Here is a 26,482-nt window from a genome sequence, read left to right as displayed (position 1 = left end):
CCAGCCTGGGCATGGGACCCCCTAGCTCTTCCTGTGCACACAAGGAGACAACAAGGCAGCAGCCTGCAGCACGCTCCCACCCCAGCCAAGGAAAATTTATTGATTGAAAGTCTCTCCACGCACAAAGTGAAGCCCTGGGATCCAGTGGCGTGGAGTACAGGGAAGCAGGGCCAGGAGCAGTCAGCCCCATGGGGTACCAGCCCCAGTCTCAGTGGTGACAAACCACTACAGCCAGGGTCTCTTCCTTGGAAAGATGCACCAATTCAACCCAAACTGGGATTTTTGGTTCATAGGGTTTAAGGTCAGAAGAAGAGACACCATGACCTGCGTACCCAGCCCAGATAAATCCTTGCTGGACTAAAGACCCCAGTTCCCAGCTGATTTGGGAGACGACTGGGCCCCCATGCTCCTTTCTGGCTGCAACACCCACAGCCATTTTTTGCTGGTCTTGTCCCTGCTGCCTCCTGGCCAGCATGGTTTGGGCATGGCCACGCCACGCAGCTGTGCTCTGCTCATGGCAGCAGGCAGGAGATCAGCAGAGGGGTGATGAATGCTGGGAGGAGTCCGCCATCCCCGGCTAACCAGGTCTGCAAAGGTGTGCTGGGGGGTGAGCTGGAGGAGAGAGGTTTGTGCTGCTCATTAAAGTTTTAAATTTATTGCGATCTGCTGAAATCCCCAGTAGCACCCTATGGAACTGTCTGACCTGAGGCAACCTCCCCCAGGACAAGAGAAAACCTAAAGAGGCTTCAAAATTTACTGGAAACCAAAAACCACAGCAGCCAGGAGCAGGAGGAGCCCCATCACAGTCAGAAGAGAAGGGCAGGGGCTGGAGGAGCCGGTGGGAATTCGTGTTCTTGTGGGCTTCAGGGTCCGGTCCCACTGGGTGAGGATGGCCTGGCGTGCACCCTCCCAACGCCCAGGACCACCCAGCCGGTACTGGTAGGGGGTGCAGGGGCCAAAGAAAACAGTGAGGGCCAGCCAGGGGTCCCTGCAGAGCAGCCCCAGCACGCTGGGCTTGGCGCCGATGAAGGAGGCAAGCTTGTCCATGTAGACCAGGCAATCAGTTTTGAGGACTTCATCAAAGGACAGACCAAACCTTAATGAATTGGAGAAGAAAAAGAGGTGGGAGAACTGGTGTTAGCAGGGCTGAGATGAACCGGAGGCCAGATGCTCTGCATCAATGCTGTTACTGCATCCGAATGCAACTGGGTTCCTCTTAGGAGAGGACTGGGCATATGTGCAGTGGGAAGCTGAGTCTGTCTGGGCCCAAATCCTGACTGTGACACAGCACATGTAAGGTGATGCTGGCTCTGGTATACACCTTTCTCACATGCATCAGTTGGACTTTCACTTCATTACCCACAAGTTGCATCTGCCCCCTCCCTTCACCTTAGTAGGCCTTTTCTAAAAGAGTTTGTCAAACGAGTTGTGTTTGGTTTTTTTTTTTTTTAAAACTAGCTTTCCCTTTGCTCTCTGCAGAGAAGTCACGTGCAGTGTGAGAAAGGCAGCACCCTTTAGTTTCCCTCACATTCATTTCCACTGAGTATTGCAAAAGTGCGTGCTGAATTGGAAAATTGCTTCCAGTTCACCTTTTCCGCAGAATTCACAGCTTCACATCCTGTCTTCACTGGCTGAAAAAGGCCATGGGTATTTAGCCTGGTATTGTACAGCAATTTTTCTGTGTGATTCTGTACTTCACTCTTTTCTACTTCACCTTTTCTACTATAGCGATCTAGGGGAACCACGGATTAATACATTGCTTGGTTTCCTTGTTTTATCTCATTCATTTCCTAGTAATTCTTAGCCTCTGATTTGACCTTTTGCCTGCCCATGAACTATGTGCCGATGTGCTGAGACACCTATTCACAGTGATTCAGATCCCTCTGCTGAGAGGTGAGACAATTTGTGTGTACACCTCAGGCTGGCTTTCACCCCTTCTGCTGAATTTCTTTGTATTTATTACCATTAATTTCTCTGCCATTTTATCTCTCAGTTCCGGAGGACTCTGGCATACTTCCCCAACTCCCAAGCAAGCTTTAGTCTTGACTATCGTGAATTAATTCATTCCTGTCACCAACAGGCAAAATATCAGCATCAAATCAAAGGTTACATTGGCTCAGTGCGAGTGAATAAAGGGGTGGCTGGCTCTGGGCATCCCCCACCTTGCCTCCGCTGTATGTGCAGGGAGCAGCCACAGATTGTGGGCCTGTGTGTCACTGCTCCCTGGACCCCAGGGGCTTTTCAATCCACTGAAAAAAGCTTTAGGGCTTTGGAGAATGGCTTACCATCGCACTTGGTTTTTCTTCTTCTCATTTACTTCCTTCTCCATGACAGACTGAGGAGGCAACTGACACAAGCCTAGAAGAGAGAGGAGAGTGTCTTGCAGAGTTTAATTCCTGGGGGGACTTGTGAACTCATTCAGTGATGCACAAAGTGGGAAGCCAGGAAAACCTCATCGCTCGGATTTAGCTCGACAGAGGCAATTCTGTTAGAGACCAGCCCTCCACTGTGGTACAAATTCACCTGCATTTTTTCCTGCTCTTACAGTTTTCTGCTGTCAGGGCACAGGCAGATGATGTGGGGCAAGATGGGCCATGCAAGCCCCAGAGGGGATCATCCCAAAAGGAAAGCCCAGAGTTCCCCTAGCTCTCTGGAGGACTGTTGATGCAGCCCTCCACACCAGCCCAGTGAGATGTTATTATTACTATTTTTATTTAAAAAAACCAAACCCAAATCAGCAACAAAAAACCCAAGTAGGTTTCTTTCCTCACCCCAATAGTTACAAATAATTTCTCTTGTGGGGCAATGGGACTCTTCTGCTCTGGTAGTCATGATGGACAAACCACCCTGTTCCTAAAAAGGGCAGTGAATTCTGCCAGAATGGATCTGCCACAGTGTCTTAAAGACAACTTTTATCTGTGCATCCAGGTTTCCATACCCATCTCTGTGCTCTGACACCTGAAATATTTTAGAGGGAAAATACTGTCTTGAACAAACTAGTTCAGACTGTGATTTGCAGGCTCAGGTGCAGGATCACACATCAGCTGAGTCATAGCAAGTCTCAGCTTGCAGCAGGCAGGGTACAAAGCATTAGCTTGAAAGCATCAGCTTAACAGGAAAAAAAAAAAAAAAAAGTGATTTAAGGTAGATGTCATGAACTTGCATGTAGCTTGGACCAATCATGCATTCATGTTGCTGTAGCTCAGCTGAAGTGAAATAACTTGGGAAGTCTGAGCCCTAGAAATGCTCCCTCATCCACTGTGACATGAGCTTCGGGGTCCCCAAGGACTGAAATCCCTCTTAGTGCATGGAGAGAACAAGACATGTCCAGTTTGAACTGCATTTTGGTACATGGGAGAGCTCACGTTAGCTCTCCTACCTTTGAAGACACGGGTCACCCAGCGTGCTTGCATCTCTATCACAGGCATGATGGCTCCAAATGGCTTGATCAACCCAAGGATGGCCAGAGTGGGCCTCTGCAGATGGGTTGGGAACACATATTTGTAGAGGGATGCATGCTTGTTTTCCACTTTGACAACTGCTTCTTCTAGGAACGGGAAAGAGACGTTGTAGCCCGTGCAGAAGACAACAATATCAATGGGCTCCTCCTCAGGGTAATTGTGGAAGACAACTGAGTTTTCCTTGAACTCCTTCACACCCGGCTTTATGGTGATCCTCCCTGTCAGGATGTAGCTTGGAAGGTCATCGTTCAGCACAGGTTCCCGTACCAAGCAGCTGTAGAGAGTTGAGAGGCTCTGAGCATTGGAGACCTGCCCAGCCAGTGCCCCTGCTCCTCCTCCCACTGGGATGTCCAGCCCCATAACCTCCCAGGGTCATTTGGTCCAAACAACCCTACCTCCTCCCTTTCCAAACACTGACCTATCACTGCCCCACAGCTTGTGTGACTCTAGGGCATCTCCTGCCTTCTTCCTCCATTCACTCAATTACTCTCTAAACCATCTCTTTTCAGAGCTGATCCATGATTTAGGCCTCTCTCCTCCTCTTTTGTCAGGAAGCCTTATGGTCCTTTCTGGGCTTTTCCAGTGTGCTCCATCTCGCACCACTTAATGGGGCTACAGCTTATGTTCTCCCACTGGGCTACAAACTCCCCACTGGAGACCACTCCAGTCTGGGTGCTGTTTGCTGCATTGATTGATGTTGGTTGCTGGAGATTTCCCCCTGCCCACAGCACAAGCCCTGTGATACCACATGGGATGGGAGCCACCAAGGAGTACCTCTTCTCTGGTTGAAGGCCATAGTTTTCATGCTTGAACCACTGGTTCACCCTGTAGTTAATTAACCCCCGTGAAAGGGGTCCAGGGAGGCTGTTTCTGATCAAGCTCATAAGGCGAGTGTTGAAAACCATGTCCCATGGGTAACCATGGTCAAACACGCGGCTGAGCACCCAGGCACCTCGGCCAGTGCAAACAGTCACCTGGGAGAGAGCAGAGAATCAACAATTTAGGTGATAAATTTGCTGGTTTGCCTTTATAAAGTAACCCTAAAAGGTGCACAGGGCAGACAGCTATGCAATGAAAAAGCAGCAGCAGCATCTTTAGGACCTCCTGGCAGCTGGAGATGAAACAGGAGAGAAAAGAACAACTAGCTCTCTTTCAGGGTAGGTTTTTGGCCAAGAAATATGGGTTCAGAAATATTGTTTGTACATCACGCAGAGTGATCCCAGCTCACTTGCCCTATGATGATGGTAAACTGAGTTATTGCCCCCAGCATCACCCTCCCTGCACCCCTGGGGTGGCTGGATGGTGGTACCTTTGTAGCTACACGGCTGGCCTCCACTGCGATGTCCACTCCCGAATTGCCCATGCCAACCACGAGGACACGCTTCCCCTGAAACACGTCAGGATGCTTGTACTGCCGGCTGTGAAAGTACTGGCCTTGAAACTTCTCAATGCCTTGGGGAGAAGAAACAAAGCTTTTAATTACTTGAGCATTTGTGGTTTTTGTTGGGGGAACTGGCATAGAACCAATCCAGATAGTAAGAGCAAGGAAGTGCAATCAGTGGCCACTAGGGACTTGGGGAGGTTCAGCCCTCCATCCCACGCACACCGACTTGTTTCCTCTCACAAATGGGGTCTCACACATGCTTGCACGGCAGTGAGCTGGGACACATGTGCTAGGTGGGCTTGGAAGGCAGTTATGTGCAAGAGCTGTACTGGTGCATTCTCAGGATTCAGCATCTGCAAGATGAGGACACAGAGGTTCAGAAAAGCCTGCAGACCTCCTGTCCTACAAGCGGCTTCAGAAGCACTTGATAACGCTGATGACAAGGCAACCCTCTCTATGATGATAACCAGGGAGATTCATCACAGCAGTGGTGCATACAGCCCCAAAGATGATGGAGCTTCACTGAGAGGACCATGTCCCATCTCACATATTGTGTGGACAGTTTCTCTTCTCTGAGGCTAAACCATCCTGCCTTGGAAGTTTGCTCTGAAGTGATAAGTGCCTGCAAAAACAAGGCTGCTGAAGCACAAAGATGTATTGCTGTTTATGCCAGGAGGTTTGAAAAGCAGAAGTGAGAAAGGAAGGAAGTATTTTGCCTGAGGAACTGCTAATTCTTCTTCTCCCCCCAGCCACTGAAAGCAGGTAACCGCAGTCAGCCATGTACCGTACCAGGAAAACAGTGCAGGGGGAGGGACGGCTCAGAGAAATTGCCGCTGCAAACCATAACAGCATCGAAGACATGCAATGTCTGCTTCCCATCTGCCTCTGTAACCACATCCCACTGGCCCGTGGTGGCAAAGTCAGGGCGCTTCTGGATGCTGACAACAGTGGTCTGAAACGTGGAAGTCATGTGGAGTCATCACTGGTGCCTGGCATGCACAGGGAGCAGGGCAGCACCAGGGCAACCGTCACTTACCCCAAACTTGATGTGCTCCTGGAGGCTGAAGTGCTCTACGTAGCGCCGGAGGTAGTCCAGGAGCCGGGCGTTGGGCAGGAACACTGGGAAATCCTCAGGGTAGGGGAAGTCAGAGAACGCCGACATCTCCTTTGAGGTGTTGCTGATGACTGACGGGTAGAGGCTTGGCCGGCCAGCCTCAACGTGCTCCTGGTGTGGCATCCCAGGGTGCATCAGCCCTCTGCCCCAAGGTGGGGACTGTCCCCCTGCTCCCCTTCCTCTGGTCTTGGGGAGCACAGCTGGGGGAGGCCAGCACCTAGCAAGCTCTCACACCCCCTCCCCACCCACTGGGGAAGCTCGACCCACTCCCCAGCCCACAAAGATGCAGCTTCCATGGGAAGGGGGGACAAGGGCCAACAACTCACCGTGTAGCGCCAGAGCCCCCCGATGTCTCGGCTCTGCTCGAAGCAGGTGGGCTTCAGCCCTTCATCCAGGCAGCACTTGATGGCTGTCAGCCCACTGACACCTGCACCCACCACCGCCACTCTCATCCCTGCTGTTTCTGCTGGGGACGCAGGCTGTGAACGGGGCTTAATCTGGGAGAAACCTCACAGACAATCACCACCTTCTCAGGGAGCAGCTGCCGGTGTACCATCTATAGGGGATTTCTCTATATGTCACCTCCAAACCCTGCATTCCCTTTACCAGCATTCTGAGCTCTTAATTTACAAGTTAGATTAAATGATTTTAAATATTCATTTTCTCTATTTTTTTTAATTTAAATTAAATCCATCCGCTCTTACAGTGTGCTCTCCACATTACCCTCAAAACCCTGCAGTTGCCCTGAAAGCTTGCTTTGAAAATATGTAGTTAAGCTACACATCACTGCCAGTTTTTATTTACAAGTTGTGCTTAAAGTATCCCTCCTTATCAGTCTTGCAAATATTTGTATTTTATCTTTGGAAATCTGCCCCTGCCTCTCTTTGAAAAGAAAACAAACCCACATACTGGGACTATTCAGTCTCTGCCTTGCTGACGGGGTCCTGCCACCCATCCCTGGGGAAGATGCTGCTGACTTTGACATGGCGACTGAGGCCGAGAGAGGGGCTGCAGGAATAGCACACCTTGGCTTTAGGGATGCTTTTGTTTCTGTCTCCCAAAGGTGCCCCACTGGGGAGATCAAGGCTGGACAGGCAGACTTGCAGGGCTGCAAATGGCTCAGCCTCATGGTTCAAAAAGCTGCAGTCCCCCGGTTGATGTCCAGCCCTATGAGGACCCAAACCATTCTTGCTAATGCCAGGCAATGAAACAAGGGATGATGGCCACATGACATTGCTCGGGCTGGACATTACCAGAGCAGGGACCATCACACAGGTGTCCTGTGGGGCTGCTGCAGCCACTAGTTGCAGCCCCCCATCTCCCAGCTACATATGCTATTTAATTCCCTACTCTTTTGTAGAGAAGCTAGAAATAACATTCAGGAAACACTGTCTCAGCTACCCCATGCCTGTTTCTGCCACAGTTTCCATATGGTCCCTGCAAGTATTCATAACAGCTAACCTCAGAAGGCTCAAGCTATGGGGTGCTTGCATGGGGCAGGAAGGGATGGAAAGGCTTTGCAGCCCCCCAGGGACACTTACCTCCCAACCTCAGTCACCCAAGCTCCGTCTCGCCGCCGCTGTGGAGAGAGCCCCTCCTGCTCCTGATTTATAGGCGAGACTCGGCACTTTGGCAGAGGCAGGGAAGGGCGGGCAGCTTCCCCCCCTCCACCCCAGCACGGCCACCCCACTCCCACAGTGGTTGCACAACCTGGGATTGCAGTGGGAGGAGCAGCTGGACTTGCCTGCTGCCGCGTGGAGTGAGCTGGACCGTCCACGTGATGATTCCTAAAGGAGATCGAGTGGGATGGGAGAGACTGGAGTGGTCCAGATGTGTCCCACAGTCCCATGTAAAGAGGACTCGTGTGTGCAGGGGCAGCTTCAGCTGTGGGATGTTTTCACTTGCCTCTGGGCTGTGTACCAAAAGGGAGCCGAAGCGGCCGGAAGACAGCAGGGTTTCAGCAGGACTTTGCACCCAGGGTACCTTCCAGAAAAAGAGAGCTGGTTTTGCGGTCACTACTCATGGCTACATGTGCAGCCACCCGCACCCATGGAGGGCAGGAAGGTCCCTGTGCAAACTGGGAGAGAGTGAAATGGCCACAAACACCAGCATAGCAAGGTCCTAAACAAAAAGCAAGTGGAAATGTTAGCTGAAATATCAATGCAGGGCATAGTACCCATCCAGGTATCTCCAAGGGGTAAGTGATCCCAAATTTGCTATCAGCTCTTTAAGCTGTTTGAATAACCAAAGAGGCTGCAAGGAAGGGGAAGAAAAACGCATCCGAGGTCTGCAGACCAGAGGGTGATAAATAAAGCAGCTCCATCTAACAGTGACATCTGCTCAGAGCCTGTGTTCAAAGCTGCAGAGGCACGAGATGGGCCGGTAGCTGGGAGTTGAAACTAGAAGTGGAAATAAGATGCACATTGGTAACAAGGAAGGTAATTAGCCATAGTAAAAGTCTGCTGAGCTTTGTGGAGGACCCAGGCACTTGAACAAAATGTGTTTGGTTCATGGAGGGACAGGATGCAACGCCCGTGTGCTGGGGCACTGTCAGAAGCACGACAGCCAGGGCTACCACCCAACTGCAGCTTCCCCAGCCTCAGGATCTCCCACCGCTTCCACCCAATGCCTGGCTTCTGGGTTTAACTTCATCAGGTTCAGGGCACGTGCATGGTCTGGGGCCAGCTATGCCAGACATGCTTTGGTACAGGTCTTTGAGCGGCAGCCGAAAGCAATGTGCTTGCAGGGGTTGGAGCCTGCGAAATCAAACTTCAGATCAAAATCCAGATTTTGGTCTCCCAGGCCAGTGGGATGCAGTTACTGAGGTGAACAGGCAACAAGCCTTGCACATCTTTGCCGCTGTTGGGGTTTGCATAGGCTATGTCTCCCAGCCCTCCCTCCCACTGGACTCTTCTCCAGATGAAGAAAACTCTGCATCTGCAAAGATGATTGCCAGCAGTCAGCAAAAAAGCGTAGGAAATCCATGAAGGGAAATGTTTTGTTCTTTATCTGCTCCTGCTTTTATGCATTTCCCAGCAGGCATCCAAGTGACTTGCAGTTAGAGGGTCACTGTGGCAGCTTCCCAGGAGAAGTGTTAGTGCTTTTGGGAGGCCAGTTCAGGGAAGCTTTCTAAAAGAACAAGTTGTATTTTGGCGTAGATGAGGTACTGGCATAGAAATGGGGTCAGATACCTTTGCTGCAGCTGCTTACAGCAGTGGTAGCTCTGTCTATTCCTGATGGGGAATCTGGTCTGGAGGTGCAGGACAAGATGTAGTGAGTGGTACCACGTGAGTCTAGGTTAGAAACACCTCCAAAGCCCCAGTACCCTGGGATTAAAACTCACTTTCCTGTGACCTGCCTCAGTTCTGTGGTGTACCCCTCCACCAAATACCTCTGCGATATTCTGGACCAGGTATGCAGAACAAAGTATTAGTGGAGATGGACAGTGTGATAGCAGGGAGGTGATTACTGTAATTATGCACATGCACATGCATGCCTAGGTCGCTCAAAAGCCCTTGAAAACACCCAGGGAAATTCTGGTTGCTTTACTCACTTCTGCCGGTGGCACAGCAGAAGATGGCATCCTGGTCCCTGTGCTCTGCCATCCCCTGCCGGCAGGGAAACCCAGGATCCATCTCTCCAGCTTCTCTCCAGGGACGGTCTGTGCAGAGCAGAGAGGAACAAGCACATCAGGGTGGGGTGGTGGTGGTTAATATGTTCTCAGGCTGAAAAAAGCCTTCATGGCCTGGTGTTCAAGCAGAGCATCCCTTGGTATCCTTGGGCCAGTCCCCCTGAATTTATATCCTTGTGAAGGCAGGAGCAGACACAGTCACAGAGGTCCCTGTCCCTCTCTCTGAGCAAGCGGGATTTGCTGCCACCCTGTTGGGGAGGGAGGTGGGACTCTGCCATCGCACACATAAACTACTGCGGGGAAATCAGGCTTTGGCCAAGAGATGGGATGAGGCCAAGCGAGGGCACATAATTTGGGTAACTATTTTACCACCTTCCTTCTGCCCAGCTTGGGACACCAAGCAGTTGGGTTTATCCATGTCCTCACATGCTGGGACACAAGCCTCATTAGATACTGGGGATGTATTGGTCATGAGGCAACACGGGGAGAGCCGTGAGCAGTAACAACTGGTGGTGGCTCAGGAGGAGCACCAGGAACAGGATGCTCGTGCACCTGCCCACTGGCAAGTCCCTTCTCCCCTTGAGGAGCAAAGTTCCCTAGCACCATGGTGCAAGCCTGAGCTCTGCAACAGGCTTTTTATCCTTAAAGTAGAGGGAAGGAGAGACTTGATACATCCATTTAGCATTAATCAGATGGGAAAGGCACCTTCTCTGCAAAGCTCTGGCACCAGTTTTATCATCTCTGTTTAAAATAACACTTTAAGCCAAGGAGGGGCAAATCGATGTACAAACAAGTCTTAGCACAGCCTGCTTTGCTATTTTCTAGGCTTGTGTCAGCAGCTTTTGGCATCTGTCATAGTGAATGGGGACAATAAAAAGAAAAAAAAAAAGTGGAGTTTCTTGTTAAGCCAGTCTCTAAGCAGAGCAGGGTGCTCATCGTCAAGCAGCTGCTGCTGCCACACACACTCAGGAGCCGATGGGATATGAAGTCTGGGCTCGTCAGTGAAACACTTGGTTTTCCCCTTTCCGACATTATCGCTGCCCCCCCTTACTGACCGAAAGGCTTTAATAACCATTTCTTTTTTACACATAGAGGTGAGGTTGCCCCAACGGTGGTTGTTGCCTCCCACTGCTTCCCACAAGGCTGTGGGATAGGACAATCCATAGGTGAACAGAGTGTGCAAACCTGCTCCTGATGGCAAAATGCTTTCCTTCCTCCCCGCATTTCGTAGACCCTGGATTTTGGCTCTGAAAAAAATTGCTTATGCTTTGGCCCCAAGGCCAAAAGGCAACTTTCTGCTTAAAAACAAAATACAAAACTGCTACCCCAAGCATCAGGGGCCATTTTCCTGCTTACTTTACTATTTCCAGTGCATAGAGGACACTGAAGCACTGCAGCAGCAAACACTGGCAGGGCACTTATGTTTCTTTGTAATCAGAGCTAGGTATGTTCAGTATCTTAAACTCTTCCCAAAACCTCAGAAGAGGCATCACTGTTAAGGAGACCCAAAGGATGTGGTGGAGCAGACATGGGCTGGAGCAGGTACTATGGGAGAAGAATTTCTTTGCTAGGCAAGGAGGTGTCTGCATGGAGGGCACAAGTGTTTTACTCCAACATACTTGGCAAAGTTTAACCTGACTTAATAAGTCACTGTGTTTTCCAAGCATGTAATCTGTGGAATTTGTCAAGAAGCTGCTGCTTGTTAAATCTGTTGCCTCCTATTGTATCAAAAAAAGCCGTAAGAGCTGCAGTTTTAAAGTTCTTGGGTTTGGAGGCTTTAAAACGTACAATTGAGAGATTCTCGAGACAACCACTCGGAAATCTTCACAAGAACAACCCTGATGGAAACATACAGCCTCCTTTGCTCAACATGTCTTTGTACCAGGACTCAAAGTGGATAAACACGTACGGTCCAAGTGCCATGGAAGATGCACCCAAATAACACACAGCACTAGGAAGGGCTTTAGACCCTCCTCATCACTTCCGAGTCAGACCTCGGGGGTTTGAGGGGTATCATTTCAAGGTAATAAAACATAACTACTTAAGAGACTGTTAAAGCAAATAGTTAAAGTAATTTGTAAGCAAATAACCATAAGAAAGAGCTGCTTGGAAAGCCCGCGGCTGAGACACGCACACCCCGACCAGTAGGCGCCTTCCTGCCACCACCACCATGTGAAGTCACGCGTCAGCCTTCGAGTGTTTGCAAAAATTCAGTCAGCGCAGTTGACCCCTTTCTGTAAATATTGACGGCACTTCCAGGCCAGGCAGTCTGAATGCTTTCAGTTCCTGCCGCCTCTCTGAGAACATCTCCAGCAGAGGTGTGCCCGTGGCTGACATTCCTGTCCCCCAGCACAGGGGGGGGGACAGGAATTCAGGCAGAGATGTGCTCCTGTACCATCTCAGCCTCCTACCTAGGAGCACTTTTGTGCATTTATTCCCAGAAATCAGGTTTTTTTAAGAGGACAAAACCCCCAACACTAAACAAGGTGCTACTTTTAGACCACTCAGAGGTACCTTGCTGAGGACCCAGCACAAGCACTGTGGAGTTGCATTATCTCACATCAGCCAGCAAATCTTTCATCTCTTCTTTCGTCTCACCAGATCCTAGGAGACAGGGTGGGAAGGGACCTCAGGAATATCCAACCCATCTTCTCTAAAAGCAGCTCTTACCTTTATCACCTTGTTTCCTTTAACTGTTTTAAAAATCTCTGGTGATGGAGAGTCCAGCACACAACTTACGCTTGCTTTTGGAGTGGCCATCAAGTTCTCCCTTATCTCCACAGCAGAGACAAGCTGTTAGCTGACATTTGGAGAGAATGGAGGAGATGTTGCAGCACCACCTATCCATCAGTTTACACGGGAACTTTCCAGTTAAATCAATGGAGGAGCTGACTGGCTCATGTCTTGGCTTGCTAATTGGTCTGAGAAGCTGCTGAGCACTCACAGGTGGTCCTGGGGTCTTGAGGCTGCTCAGCATCACTGAAGATTAGCCTCACTGGCTGGTGTTTCCTATTTATATTCTGGAAATTATTATATTTTTTTTTGAGGAAATTCTTCTGCAGGGGTCAGAGTATTGGATTATTTCTCAGCCAGCTTCAGCCAGCTGATGAGATCAGGGCTGGGAGAGGTCGGATAACCATGGCCAAGGCAGCCAGACTGCAAATAAGCAAATGGGCTGATGGTATGAGAGGGTGAGTGGCAGGAGGAGAAACAACAGCACAGAAAGGTGCAGCAAGGAGACGTGACGCTGCTGGGGGAGCTTGTGAGCCAAGCTCTGCCCCTTTTGTCCACTCTGACTGGGAGGAGAAGAGACACATTGATGTTGGGAGGTGGAAAGAGCCTGGGACCTCCAGTTTAATCTATACAACATAGATCTGGGAACAGGAGTGGTGGTACATGGAATAACATGGCAATAGCTGCTGCTAGTGAATATCTTGATCTAAATGAGACCTGGGACAGGCAAATCCTAAGACCAGACACCCCCTATCTGCCTTTTCTAAAGCAATACCATCTCTCCAGTGCTTCCTCCTGACAGCCCAGTCCTCACCCTTGCTAAAGTACTCCCATGGTTTTGTTCAGGTTGCAAAATATGTAATCAATTCACAATACAACAACAACAAAACCTTTTTTTTGTATGGAAGGATTAGTGTCCAGAGAGTAAATAATGGGTTGGTCAGGACTGGAGACAAGACTGCTCTCCTGTCCTGTCTTCCCAGGGATCAGCTCCTCTGATCCCTGCGCTCAGAAATACCTGTAGTGTGGGACCAGGCCATAGTCCTCGTGATGAAAACACCTGCTTTAACATGTCAATCACAAAACACAACAAATTTCATGATAGCCCCTCTGCTCTGGAGGGATCCACCTTCCCCTTAACCTCTGGGGAGAGCCCCACCTCCATGTCCAATCCCAAATTCCTCAGACCAAATGCCAAACTTATCTTCCCTTCACATCCCTCAGGGGTCTTGTGGAAATAATAACAGCCCTTGAACAACTTAATATCTGCAAGGAGAAGAGATGGAAGGAGTGTCCAGGGCTCCAGGAGCCTTGAACTGTAATATTCAGTACAATTTTGGGTACAACCTAAGGCCCTGGGTTCTGGTACCCAGACTTTGGTGGTGGTGACATGGCAGATTATATATATTTGGCCAGGAAACAGAAGCAAGGTGGATGAAGCCAGGGCAGAGCTTAGGGGTCTGTTTCATTGCTTTCTTCAGGACCGCTGCATTACAGAGTAGCCTTTGTCCAAGCTTAGACAGTTTACAAGAAACACACTGACCCTTGGAAAAAAAGGAGATGTGATATTCCTTTGGCAAAGAAGTGGATGAACGCAGTAAATGTAAGTTTTCAGGAAAGCATATAAAGGGCCTGTAAAATCTATTGAAACATTGTCTTGCTGCTGCTGAGACAGCAGAAGTGGGAGCTGCTGTTTGCTAAGTATTGCAAAAAAGCCACATTATTTTTTGGCAGACATTTAAAGATGGCTACAGGAGGCAAGCTGGGAACATGTGCTCCTCCCTGACAACATTCCTGCAAAATGCAGTGTCACACAGTGATGGGACCAGCTCAGAAGCAGCACATCACTCCCCACCGCCCTCTTCTCCCCCAGATGAAGACCCCAAGCTCAGAAATCATCTCCCAGTGCCCCATTTCCCCACACCACACACAGGAATCACACAGCACTGCTGGTGCAAAATGGCAGGGATGTGCATGGAAAAAAGCCGGGATTACAAACAGCCGTTTTGCAGTAAATCCAGATGGCAAGCCCTGCCCTGCCTACTGGTTGGGATTTTGTCGGCATCTCCAAAAACGGGCTGTGGCAGGGATTTATCTGGTGGGAAAGCTGGGAAGCAGCTACAGCAGTCTCTTTTCGGAGACACCCCTTCAAGACAGGTGGACTTTTCTGGAGAAGCTTGTGAGCAGCATAGTAACCCCTCTGGGGACCATGGGTCTGCATCGCCTGCTTCATGCACATGGCCCCTAGTAATAGCTGCAGAGTCTCCAGGAATATCCTTAGGTCTGGGCTTTACCAATGAAACCAGAAACACAAGCGCAAACAGCTGTAATATATTTTTCAAAGGTCTAAGCCTTGTTTGGTGAGGCATAAGGGATGAATAATCCAACAGAGGTGAATCGTCCATCTCGTGCCACGTGGCATTTGTGTCAACATCCAAGAACAACTGCCGTAGCCTGGCTGCAGCCCCGTGGCATTGGATGCAGCACCAAGGTGTTGGAAGAGGATGGTGCTGGCTGAACATTTGGGCTGTTCCTCTGTTTCTCCCTAGACCATGCAGGATGGTCTCTTTCCAACCTTCATAGCAAACATCCATTTGCTTCTAGCCAAAGACAGGCTGAAGGCTTTGGTTTCAGCCCTTCCAGTAGGGCATAGGCCGGGACCCAGGCACCAGCAGCCCTGTCTGGCTGTGGATGGGCCAGCTGCCTCCTGGTTCCCCACCTTATAGCTGCTCAGCTGGTATTATTCTGGAAATAACTTGCCCATCTGGTACATAAGCAGCTTGTTAACTCTGCTCCTAGACACATGCCTGTAGCAGCACTCTATAAACAGCTTTTACCTCGGACAGACACCACCAGGACATATGGATGTATATGGCAACCGATATCAATCATCACAGCATCCAAAATAGCCAGTTCCTCCTTACCATTAGATTTGGTGACAAACAACCCACTGATGAGTGGTTGAGAAGTCCTAGAATTTATTTTTTGTATCCTGCTGACTCTGATCCAAAAGGAAACCATAGCAAATGCATCTATACATGGGTCCTACGTGATGCCAATGTGAAACCAGCAGAGATGGGTGCTCAGTTGTGCTTCCCATCCTTACTTGCCTTAAAATAGCCAAACCAGCTGTGAATAACAGGTCAGCTCAGACCCGCCTGGTTTGGTCCCCCTTGAATTGGTGGGGGATTTCTGGGCAACAAGCATTTACTGACCCACACAGGGACAGAGAGCCCAGGCCCAGTGGGGAGCAGGCACCGCCCCTAGCACTGATGCTGTTGCCACCCACCATTTCAGCGAGCTCTGGGCCACAGGAGGCAGGCTGGGCTGGCAAACTGGTCCTTACTAGGTGGAGCACTTGCTCCAGCAAAACAAAAATAACAGTCATGGAATTTGGTCTGCAATACACTGTGCAAGTTCACTTGCTCTTCACCCAGCAGCTGGCCTCAGTGTTGGCATCCCAAGGCAGCCAGCAGTATGACAGCAATGTCATGAAATGCTGGCTAAAATTCTGGCTTTTTGGAGCAAGCCAGTAATGGGTGAAGGTATCATGGGTGGTTACTGCTTCTGCACGTGTAAAATAGTTAATTGTTCCAATAGCAGTGGAAGGTGGAAGCTGCTGTAAAAGGAAACATGGGACTCTGCTCTGCTAAGGACTACTCTGCAGTGCCCTCCTTTGGAGGGATGCTGTTGGGTTTAGGGGTTTGGCCCTGGGGTGGGTTTGCACAGCTGAGAAGAGCTGCAGAACAGAGGAATTAAAAAATAGCAGCCAGGTACAGCTTCCTTGTGATCCTCTAGCCAGCAGTAATGCCCTGGAAGCTGCCCAGGGAAGAACAGTGCAGCTGGCATGCTCTCAGCAGTGCAGACACAGCACAGGTCATGACCTCACGTCTGATAATGATGAGGTTATTCAACCCATTTTGCAGATGTAAGCCAGCCCCAGAGAGCCCTTGTGACAGCCTGGCCCCTGTCCATTTATTGACCATACTGGAGGTGTGGTAGTACCCTACAAATCCTCTTCATTCATTCCCCGGCATTATCTCTGCTCAACCCATTGGCACCCCAACACCTCCCCAGTGCACCCCACAGCTCCCAGCACCATCAACTGCCTCTTTTCTCTACTGTCCTTTCTTTCATATAGCCTTGTACTTTGGCTTCCAAAAGGCAAGGGCTACTCGCACGCATGGTATTCAGTGTAGGTCCTGCCAGCACCCTGCAGCTCAGCACAAGGCAAGCAGTGATGTCCCCTGCCCCCACAGTCTGTGTCCTAGCCCAGTAATGAGGCTGCTGTCATCAGCTATAAAGAAAAATCACATCGATACACCATGCAAAGCTTGTTAGTTGCAAGAGAATTAAAAAAAGAAAACTGATCAAATGATGCCACTATATTTTTATTCATGTTTGTTTCTGAGATAGTCAGTACGTCTTAGGTCTTGAGTTGGACCACAGTCGTAGGAAAGGATTGCTTCCCACCACGGGTATGCATCACTTGAACTGGAAGAAATAAGAGCCAGCAAACCCCTTTGTCTCCTGGCAGGAGGAAGCACGCTAGCAGAGCACTGAGGCAGAGGCACTGAAAAGGGAACAGCAGGCGTTCTGTAGTCTCATTTCCAGGGCTAGAGCCCACAGTAATGATATTATTTTGCATTTACAGGGTGCCTTTCTTAAAACCATGGAGCATTTTGCAAAGCTAGGTTATTGCTGTGTGGAGGAGAAAAGCCAAGATGCCCCCAGCTGCCCGCTTCTTGGGGAGCACTGAAATCATCCCATGGGCTGGTTCTACCCCCAGCAGATGGACACAAAGAAAAAGCCACAGGATCCAGCTATATCAGGAGTTCGACAGCTCACTAGGATTGGCCCAGCTTCTCCCCACTTGCTCAGGTGAGGGTGAACCTTGGAGGCTTTACCGTCCCCAGGGTGGGTAATTGGGCAGATGGCACATCCTCGTCACCCCTGGACAAACTTTAGGAGCGGCCACAGACAGGGGTGAGCTAAAGCACAGGTGCTCATCCAAGCTGTAGCTGCAGGGCCGGTGATGCCCGGTGGGAAGCGGAATGGCTCAGAGAGGGATGTCTCCAGGAATGCTCTCTCCATGGCCACAGCAGCCACAATGATGGGTTACACACTGCAGCTGGGCCAGGCATTTTGGCTGGCAGACACTGTTCATCTCAGTTTTTTAATGCTCACATATTCAAGCGAAGTGCAGACGTTGTTCTGAGAGCTGGTGGGCCATTTGTTTATATGCCAGAATATTCCTCTCATTATTTTAATCTGGGTTTTTCTTTTTTTTTTTTTTTTCATTTGGGCATCTTTCCCCACTAGAGAAAAACACGGATGTTTTTCTTTACTTGTTACGAAAATTATTTTTCAAAAGCGCCAATTCAGGCAAGGTCATTTTAGCCAGAGCACAAGCTCTACATCAAAACTTTTCTCAAAAAACCCAAACACGTTGACTCTAATTTTCCACCAGAAAAAAAAGGCAGTAGACAGGGAAAGATTTAAAGACGTATAGTAATGCACCACTACTTGAATGCATTTAGAGGGACAAAATAACCAACGTTACTTACTGGGGCTGGTGTTTACACTCTTCCATATCCCCAGCTGAGAAACCTCCTAAATTTACCAGGCATGGAAATTGCACTTGGTTTATCAATGCCATTTTTTAGGGATCTCTTGAGGAGTTATTTTCAGGGTAATGAGCAAGGCAGCAGTACACATTGCCCAGCAGGGGAAAGCATCCCGTGCATGCACACCACTTGGTACTCCTGCCTCTCTCCCCATCCTTGCCACATCTCCCTGGGGTCCCCTAGCAGTAAAGGACAGTGAGGAGGAGGAGAAGCGGGAGGAAGAGCACTCCCAGCATGGCCAGGCAGGGGAAGGTGGAGGGGGCAGGAGGGGTGATGCGTGTCCGTGTGGCCTGCAGGGTTCGGTCCCACTGGGTGAGGATGGCCTTTCTGGCCCCGCTCCACTTCCCCGGGCCCACCAGCCGAAACTGGTAGGGGCTGCAGGGGCCAAAGAAGACCTTCAGAGCCAGCTGCGGGTCTGTCAGCAGGAGCTTCAGCACACTGGGCTTCACACCGATGGCCGAGGCCAGCTCATCCATGTAGGTGATATAGTCCGTCTGCAGTGTGGTGCTGTTCCCATACCTTCAGGGGAGAGAGAAGGGGAAAAAGAGGGACTGCTTTAAGCTCCCCCCCCGCTCTTTTATTTTTCTTTTATTTTTAAGTTATTTCTTTAAGCACAGTGAAGGCAGAGTCGGTCCTCTGCTCTCTCCCACCAAATTTGGGGAATGGAGCTGGCTGGGGGCCACGGCTCCAGGGGACACGCATCATTGCCGCTGCTAGTGGAGGAATCTGGCTCACAAGAAAACACTGCGTTTTGAAACTTCCTACAATGCAACGGTTTCTAAAAACAAAAATAAAACATTGCTTGGGCGAGGTTCAGCTTTCACTGATTATATTCATATTTTTAAATTATTGCTTCACTATAATATCAGATTGTCTCAGAGAGGGGGAAAGCAAGGCACTTTCATGGACTTTATGGAACGAGAAAGTGTCACTTTGAAGAATAATGATGGAAATGTTCTATTTCTGCTGGGGCCTCACCCTGATTTTATGTGAATGAAAAGTGCTTTTTTGGCTTGATAACACTCAGTGATGGCAAATGAGCATTTTCAAACAGGAAATCTTTCCATCATGAATTTTCCACCTAAACTTGCCTGATTCAGGTCTCCACAGTGCCTGCGTCCACCTCACTTGGGGTCGAGACAATGGCAGATATCTTCTGCCAGGACAAGAGTCCCATGAGCTGCACTTACCACTTGAGCTTCTTCCCCATCTTCTCATCAATATCATCCATCATCTCACTGACCGGGGGGAGCGTGCACTGCCCTGGAAAGAGCAGGAAGAGCATTGGCAAAGGCACATGATGCCCAAGAGATCCCTCCTGCTGCAGGTGGGGTTTGCAGGGATCAGCTGAGCCCTTGGGTGCCTCTCTGCCCTTTCGTATCAAGATCTGGGCTTGGGTCAAGCTTGGGTGTGGATGTGACAACACTGGCTCCCCTGTCCTTGAAGTTGTGTAGTGATGCCCAAGAGGTTCTTCTTCCCCAGGCAGCCTCACCACAGAGATCTTGTTGCTACTGCAGTGGGCTGAAAAGTGACAGTTCAAGGCACCCCATCACACAGAGAACCCATTACTGGTAATAATACCATTACTGGCATTTCTGGCCAAGCCACATTATGGTCCTAAGCTCTCAGGCACTGCCCTGATTTTCAGTTTCAAGCTGCACATTGCTGCTGGGAAAGGCTACTTCCCATTAACAGAAAACAGACCTTCACCCAGCACACGCCCAACTACCTACCCTGAAACACCTTGACTGCCCAGCGGCACTGGAGGTCTGCTGTTGGGATGATGGGTCCAAGGGACTGGACCAGCCCAATAACTGCCATGGTTGGCTTCTCGAGCTGAGGGGGAAGAATGCCTTTGTAGAGGGTGACCTGATTGTCCCTGCTTTTGATGATGGAATCATCCTCCATGAAAGGGTAGGCATAAGTGTAACCAGTGGCAAAGACTACCACATCGACATCATCCTGCACAGTCCCATCTTGGAACAAGACAGACGTCTCTCTGAACTCCTTCACGTTCGGCTTCATCACCACCATGCCACAGGCGATACGGCTCGGGAGGTCATCGTTGAACACCGGCTCCTTGCGAGAAGTTCTGCAAGAGCAAACATGGTAAGGGTGTCACAGAGGTGGATTCTGCTGCCAGCCCAGGATAGGCATAGTCCAGCCCCATCCAAAATCAGCACCCCCAGGTAGTTTGGGGATGGATGGCCCCGTGCGTACCTATTCAGTGGCATGAGGCCAAAGTTCTCGTGCTTGAAGAACCGGTTCATGCCTCTCACATACAGCCAGTCACTGAGTGCCCTAGGGAGGATGTTCCCCAGCCAGGTCTGGAAACGAGTGATGACCAGCATGTCCCAGGGGTAGCCATTGTCCCAGACACGGCTCATCACCCAGGATCCACTTCGGGAGCTCAGGTAGACCTGGGAGGACAGACAGATAGGGTGAGTTGCCGCCATGATAGTCCCACAGAGGCAGTGGCCAGTGCTTGAGCAGATGGGGGGACCTCCCTCCTTTTCAATTGGTTCTGGTGTAGGTCCCTGTACCTGCGATGCCACGGTGCTGAGCTCCACTGCAATGTCACAGCCGGAGTTGCCCAAGCCTATCACCAGCACCTTCTTCCCTCTGAACTTCTCTGGCTCCTTGTACTCTCGGCTGTGGAAATAGCAGCCTTTAAACTTCTGTATTCCTGAGAAGGAGAACAGAAAGGGCCATAATTCATCCCAGAAATGAAAAGGAGAGGCTGTGCTGGCCTTGGGATCTCCCCTTCCCACAGATGCTCTTTGAGCATCCGTCTGAGCTTTTCTCACAGTAGCAGATGTCTCCTGTACACAGAGGGATGCTGCAAATTCCATCCTACTATGGGTTTGTTTCTGGCTTCTTTCAATACTTAAAGAGAAAGAGTGTGCAAGTACAGAATACCTTTGCATGGTGTTTCTGTACCCTAAAAAGGGTACTATTGTAACCCTAGCATTGCCCTGAGGCACCTGGACAACCACAGTCTATCCCCTCAGTGCGGCTTTACACCCTTATGGTAGCAAGCCACAGGGAAGCAGCTTTAATTTTTAAGAGAGAAGATGGCAAAGGACCTGAGAGGAGTTTTTGTAACCAGTTGATTCTTCAAGTCTGTGTACTCAAAACAGACCCTCAGCACCAAATATTTCTTGCCAGAGAGATTTTTTCCTAATAATGTGCCCATACACAGGGAGGCAAAGGCTGTTAGGTAACACGCATGACATTGGTACTAGAAATCATGGGAAAATGCCCAAAAAAAAGTGTTTTCCAAAATCCTTTTATGAAAAAAATCTTCTGTTAAAGGAAACAGCCTGAAATATATTTTTTTTTTTCTGAGAAAGACTGCCATTGTCCTTGCTCTCATATAGTCTGGATACTGAGTCTTTTTTTCTGATAAAAATTAGGTTTAGGTTTCCTGAACAGACCCCCATCCCACAAAATATTGCTCTCTCTTTAATGTTGAAAAGGCATTTTTTCAGGGAAGAACATTGTGATGGAAAGTATCTGCCTGGCTGTGTCCCAGGGGATGAATTCCATACATGCAGCTTACCTGGGAATTCAGCAAGGGGGAGGTTAGGGTAGACGTGATGCCCAGAGCAAACCATAACAGCATCAAAAACTGCCGTCTCTTCCTTCCCATCTCTCTGGGTCACCACCTCCCATTGCCCCGTCACAGAAAAGTCTGGGCGTTTTTTAACCTTGGTGACCAGTGTCTTAAAGGAAACAAAAGAAAGAGATCCGTGGGTGTCCACGAAACAGACCAAGAGGTTTAGGGAGTCAGTGGGATTCAGAGATCCTGGGGAGCTCAGGGATGTTTGCCTGATGATGGCAGCTCTGGGGAGTGCACAAAGAGGGGATCTGATGAGACATGCTTTAACAAAACCAGGACATTTTACCCCCCTGGAATATTTTCTTCCAGGATTTTCTCTGTGGCCGGGAGATCAATGTCCCTCCTTCCCAGGTCCCCCCACTACTCACTGCCCCTCCCCACGCCAGGTTTCTTACCTTGAACTTTATGTGCCGGAGCAGGTTGAAGTGCTCAGCATACTTGCAGATGTAGTGCTGGAGCCTGGCATTGTGCATGTAGTTGGGGTGGTCATCAGGGAAGGGGAAGTCGGGGTAACACATCATCTCTTTGCAGGAGTTGGTGAAGACGGTGCGGTAGATGCTTGCTCTGCCTTCCTCTGCCTGGTCCTGGAGAGAGAGAAGCATGGATGTCTCCCATTAGAGGGGACATGACCCCTGCTTGTCCTGGAGCCCTGCATCAGTTTCTCCAGATATCATAACCCCCAGACCTCTACCTCCGGGCTGGATCCAGAGAAAAATGGCAAAGCCATCAAGTGCAATAACCAAATAACTCCTTATGAGCACAGAAGGTCTTAACAGGCCGGGGAAAGGATTTGCATCACCCAAGGCATTTTGGAGCCAGTTACATGTGCACCTGCCATGGAAAGTGGAAGCCTCAAGGCAAGGGAGCACTGTGGAAGGACCATGCCAGACCCTCTCCACTGCACATCCAGAAAGCATGAGGAGGTCAGGTGTGACATAGCTACATGTGCACACGGACATGTGCAAAACATCACAGGAGAAAAGTAACATGGGACCTCCCAGTGTCCAGCTTCCTCCTGGTCTGCCTGTAAAGCTTCCAAAATCCCGCAGGCGTGCCTGGACATCGCTCCTTTGTGTGCATGGTCTTGGTGATTGCCCAAGCAAAGGCAGACGCCCAGCCAGGCACATTTGCTTTGGCACAGCAGCTCAGCTGCCCATGCTTTATGCAACCATGGGGCAGGTCTGGCCTGGGGTGCCAGCCAGAGTCCTGCCTATCTAGCAGGGCAGGACACGGGAGATCTGCCAAAATCCCCAAGATCACCATGTGTTCAGTAGGGTCCAGGCTGGCCTGGTCCGGTCCTGCCCAAAATGGCCAGCCCCACAGATTGCCCTGTCCCCACTGCGGGGGCACCTGCTATGTCTGCCCTGACACTTAGCACTTAACAGCACAAAACACAGGTCATGTATTTCCTTTCCCCGATGGCTTTGGTGCCAGGACAGAGCTAGGAAAAATGCAGATGGAGTTTCTGCACTGGAAAATTCATAATTGGGTTGGCCAAATGATTACCAACTTCCAATAAAAAAAAAACAAAACAACAAACAAACTGAAAAAAGCCAGAGAAGGAGCTAAAGTGCTTTTGACTTTTCTCCTCAGTGGTGATTTTGATCTGAAATTCTTCATTATAAATATCAAAAAGTATTGCCAAACTTTCTAGAGGAATTCGCTGGAGCCCTCCCCAGAAAAGACCAAAACCATGTGGTCCATGTTTTAGATGAGTTGAATGTTTCAGATCACCCAGCGCAAGTTTCCTTCCCTCCCCTCTGCTCCAGGGTTTAACTCACACAGGCTTAATTCCTTTCCCTAACAGCGCCCTGAACTGGTCCTGCAACCACGATCCCACTTCAAACTGATCCCTTAGCCCCAGCCTGCCAGCGGGTGGGCATGTGGCACGAAGTGACTCTGGGTCTGCCCCTCTAACTATTCATTTAGGTTCCTTTTCAGCTTCATGCTGCATGGCCATTATGTAAAAGCACGCTGAGAGCGACCCTGAGCAGCGGCAAGTGCTCCCCAAGGTGGGGTCACAGCTGGCAGCCCTACAAGGAGACTTTTGCAGGGCCTGAAGACCTGCATTTCAGAGCTGTCCCTATCTCCATGGACTTTAAGGGGAATGGGAGCACATCCTCAGAGCAGCTCTGAGGGATTTGCAGCCCCTTAGCTGGGGAGAAGCTGGTGGCTCCCTCCATCCCCAAAGGAGAGGGGCTGACAGTTTAGAGAGGACTTGGCTCAGCAAGCCAAGGGATGGCCAGGCTGTTCCCAGGGTAAAGGAGGGGGCGTGGGGACCTGAATTAAACCAGCCAAGCCCTCCCACGCGCACACATCAAAGCAGAGCAAGAGGGTGCAGGCACATTGGATGCAGCCTCCCAGCACTGAGGACACAAGTTTTCCCAGCCAGCTCTGAAACCAGGCAGCCAAAGCCACTCACCGTGTAGTGCCAGAGCCCCCCGATGTTCTCGCTCTGCTCAAAGCAGGTAGGCTCCAGCCCCTCTTCCAGGCAGCACTTAGTGGCTGCCAGCCCACTGACGCCGGCGCCCACCACTGCCACACGCCGCACCATGCCGCCCTGCCTGGGGAAGAACATGGCTGTGATGGAGTGGAGACCAGCTGGACATGCTCACCCAGGTGGGTCTGCAGCCACCAGCCCCAAGGGAGAAGGGCACCTCCTCCCCAGCACAACTTCCCCAGCTCCATAAATAACCTGGGGGGTTTCTTGCTGATCCTTGCTCACCTGCTTCCCGTGCAGCCCCCAGGTATGAGTACGGGGCAGGGTAGGAGAGCTTTCTCGTACCCAGGGGCTCTCTCACGGAGAGGAGTGGCAGCTGAGGAGGAGCTCCCCTGAAAGAGGAGCAAAGCTCTTTTATGCAGCGTTGCACGGGAGGCAGGGCCAGCGCCAAAGGGCTGTTTCAATGAGCGACTTGTGCTGTTTGGACTTTAGCAAGCCTGGAGCTGTAACGTGAGGAGGAGCTGTGGGCGCAGAGCTCCTAAATTAGGAAATAAAGTGTTGGACTGAGATTATTGCAAGATAGAGCCCAGGGTCACTGAGCAGCGGCAGCCACCTCCAGCTCTTGGAATGAGCAGCATCTTTCATACGCCTGCATACACATACCTCTCCAAAACAGCACAGCAATGCCCGTTTCATGAAGAACAGCAGGTAGGACCAGGCTGCCCAACCTTGCCCCATCCTTCCACTCCAGCACTGCAGTTATTCCCCTGCAAAGAGGGCAACTGGCAGTGCCACCCCACGGACAAACCACCCCAGCATTGGGCAGGTTCCTGTTTGAAGTGTCTGACTGCGTTACCCCCTTCTAATAAACAGGCCAAGTGTGCGTCAGAGGACATCTGTGGGGAAGGACAAAGCACAGGCAAGTGCAGAGGACTCCGTTCGTAAATCCCAATCCATCTCTGCACTCTTCATCTAAGACTCATTGTGTGAGTTCATCCATCAAACCCCTGCCTCCAGACAGGTCCTGGGGGAGAACCGTTCAGCTGGGAGTATGCCCGTTTGAAAGTTTCTGGAGTCTCTAAAACTGTCTAAGCTGGGCTGTTAATTCATGCTAAATTGACTTGAAATAAAATAGAGCAGAGAATGCTAGAAAAATGATTGAACAACTGAAGTGAAAAAGAATGAAAGCGTTAATTTCTCCACTGTCTGCCAAACTGGCTGGGCTTTCCAAGGGAACAGCTTTGGTGTCCTGGTTAAGTTGACTTAATACAAACAAACTGCCAAGCTGACTTTATGAATTCCCAGCCTAGAGGAGGTGTGGGTCCTCTCCTGCAGGACACAACCTGGAAGAGAAGGACTTCTATGAATTAAAACATTCATCAGAAAATGACACTCAGGAGCTATGCACAGTGAGAGAGCATGCCCGCTCCTGGCCCTGGCACGGGAATAGGAAAGATCAACCCAAGGCAGAAGGAGGGGAACAAAAGTGCAGGAAGAGTCAATCATTTGCCTGGAGTGACACAGCTGCCAAGCATCTGAAAGAGGAAAAGGCCATGGACCTCGAGTAATCATTTCCCAGCTGCCATTTTCCTCCAACGGAGGAAAAAAAAAAAACAAAAAGAAAACACCCAAGATTTTGGATTTCCTCCCCCTCCCCCCCAAAAAGACAAGATGAAGGGAAATAGAACTGCAGGTGTGGGTAGGCAGAGAAAAGGAGAGAGTTAGAGTGGTTTTTCCTGTGGGGAAAAAAAATAAAAATCAAAAGCTTCAACACTTCTAAACTAGAAGTAGTTCTGCCCAACATCTGCAAACTCCTGTTTGACTTTTTATCATGTTACAGGAATGAAAGAGCAGAATAGCACTTCTAACATCCAAAAGAGCAAGAACAACCAGGAAAAAGCAGTCACATCTACAAAAACCTGCCACCTTCCAGGCCAAAGCTGCCTCACACCAGTGGCATGGCTGAGGCTGGAAATAGCTTCCTGCAATGCTCAGAGCGGGCTACAGCATGATAACAGGAATCTTACTGGGGACAGCCTGCAGGGACAGGAGCTGTGAGAGGCCTTGGTGTATGCCGTGACCCCAACCCCTTGTACAGCTCGTGCGATTGCAGCTCTGTTTGTCCTGGCTGCCATCAGGGCTGTGGCCCCAAGAGACACACGTGTATTCATTAACCAAGGGCTGGTGTGGGCGGTGGGCAGGGTTCACTGGCCACCACAGCCAGTCCCTGTGCAGCCACCCTCAACCCTCCCGCTGGTAGCGGTGGCAAAGCAGAAGGTGAAAAATCCTCCCATTTTGACCCCTTTGCTGCATGTGAAGGCTCCCCGAGACAGCAGCCAGAGGGATGCTTGGCAGAGACCCTGGCTGCAAGGCTGGGCAGCAGCTTGCCCACGTGCCACACCGCTCCTGCTTCAGCTGGACCAGGCTCTGTGGCGCTGGATGCAGCACAACACCCACAGCGAGGGCCAGA

General features: G+C 50.2%; 2 protein-coding genes across 5 annotated transcripts; both read right to left on the bottom strand.

Moving 5' to 3' along the window:
• Nucleotides 1-80: 80 nt before the first annotated feature.
• Nucleotides 81-6,515, bottom strand: FMO1 (flavin containing dimethylaniline monoxygenase 1). Of its 2 annotated transcripts, XM_074152733.1 has the most exons (9): nt 6,286-6,417; nt 5,882-6,070; nt 5,635-5,797; nt 4,771-4,913; nt 4,236-4,435; nt 3,380-3,735; nt 2,294-2,358; nt 2,230-2,237; nt 635-1,096 (listed from the first exon to the last, which is right to left on the bottom strand). In XM_074152733.1, the coding sequence occupies exons 1-9, from the start codon at nt 6,409-6,411 to the stop codon at nt 754-756; spliced, it is 1,593 nt and encodes a 530-aa protein (XP_074008834.1). In that variant the 5' UTR covers nt 6,412-6,417; the 3' UTR covers nt 635-753. The 2 variants fall into 2 exon arrangements, with proteins under 2 accessions (XP_074008832.1, XP_074008834.1); XM_074152731.1 differs by lacking the exon at nt 2,230-2,237 and having other exon boundaries at nt 81-1,096; nt 2,286-2,358; nt 6,286-6,515.
• Nucleotides 6,516-17,621: 11,106 nt separating this feature from the next.
• On the bottom strand, nt 17,622-24,129 carry LOC141467978 (flavin-containing monooxygenase 3-like). 3 transcript variants are annotated; one of them, XM_074152730.1, is made up of 8 exons: nt 23,995-24,129; nt 21,968-22,156; nt 21,513-21,675; nt 20,494-20,636; nt 20,171-20,370; nt 19,684-20,042; nt 19,141-19,213; nt 17,622-18,469 (listed from the first exon to the last, which is right to left on the bottom strand). In XM_074152730.1, the coding sequence occupies exons 1-8, from the start codon at nt 24,124-24,126 to the stop codon at nt 18,130-18,132; spliced, it is 1,599 nt and encodes a 532-aa protein (XP_074008831.1). In that variant the 5' UTR covers nt 24,127-24,129; the 3' UTR covers nt 17,622-18,129. The 3 variants fall into 3 exon arrangements, with proteins under 3 accessions (XP_074008831.1, XP_074008829.1, XP_074008830.1); XM_074152728.1 differs by having other exon boundaries at nt 20,494-20,625; nt 21,502-21,675; nt 23,995-24,126; XM_074152729.1 differs by lacking the exon at nt 21,968-22,156 and having other exon boundaries at nt 20,494-20,625; nt 21,502-21,675; nt 23,995-24,126.
• Between the last annotated feature and the right edge of the window lie 2,353 nt (nt 24,130-26,482).

This window comes from Numenius arquata, chromosome 8, assembly GCF_964106895.1.
Source record: "Numenius arquata chromosome 8, bNumArq3.hap1.1, whole genome shotgun sequence".
NCBI lineage: Eukaryota > Metazoa > Chordata > Aves > Charadriiformes > Scolopacidae > Numenius > Numenius arquata.
Note: the sequence above shows the minus strand (reverse complement) of the source record. Positions and strands in the feature narration are given on the sequence as shown.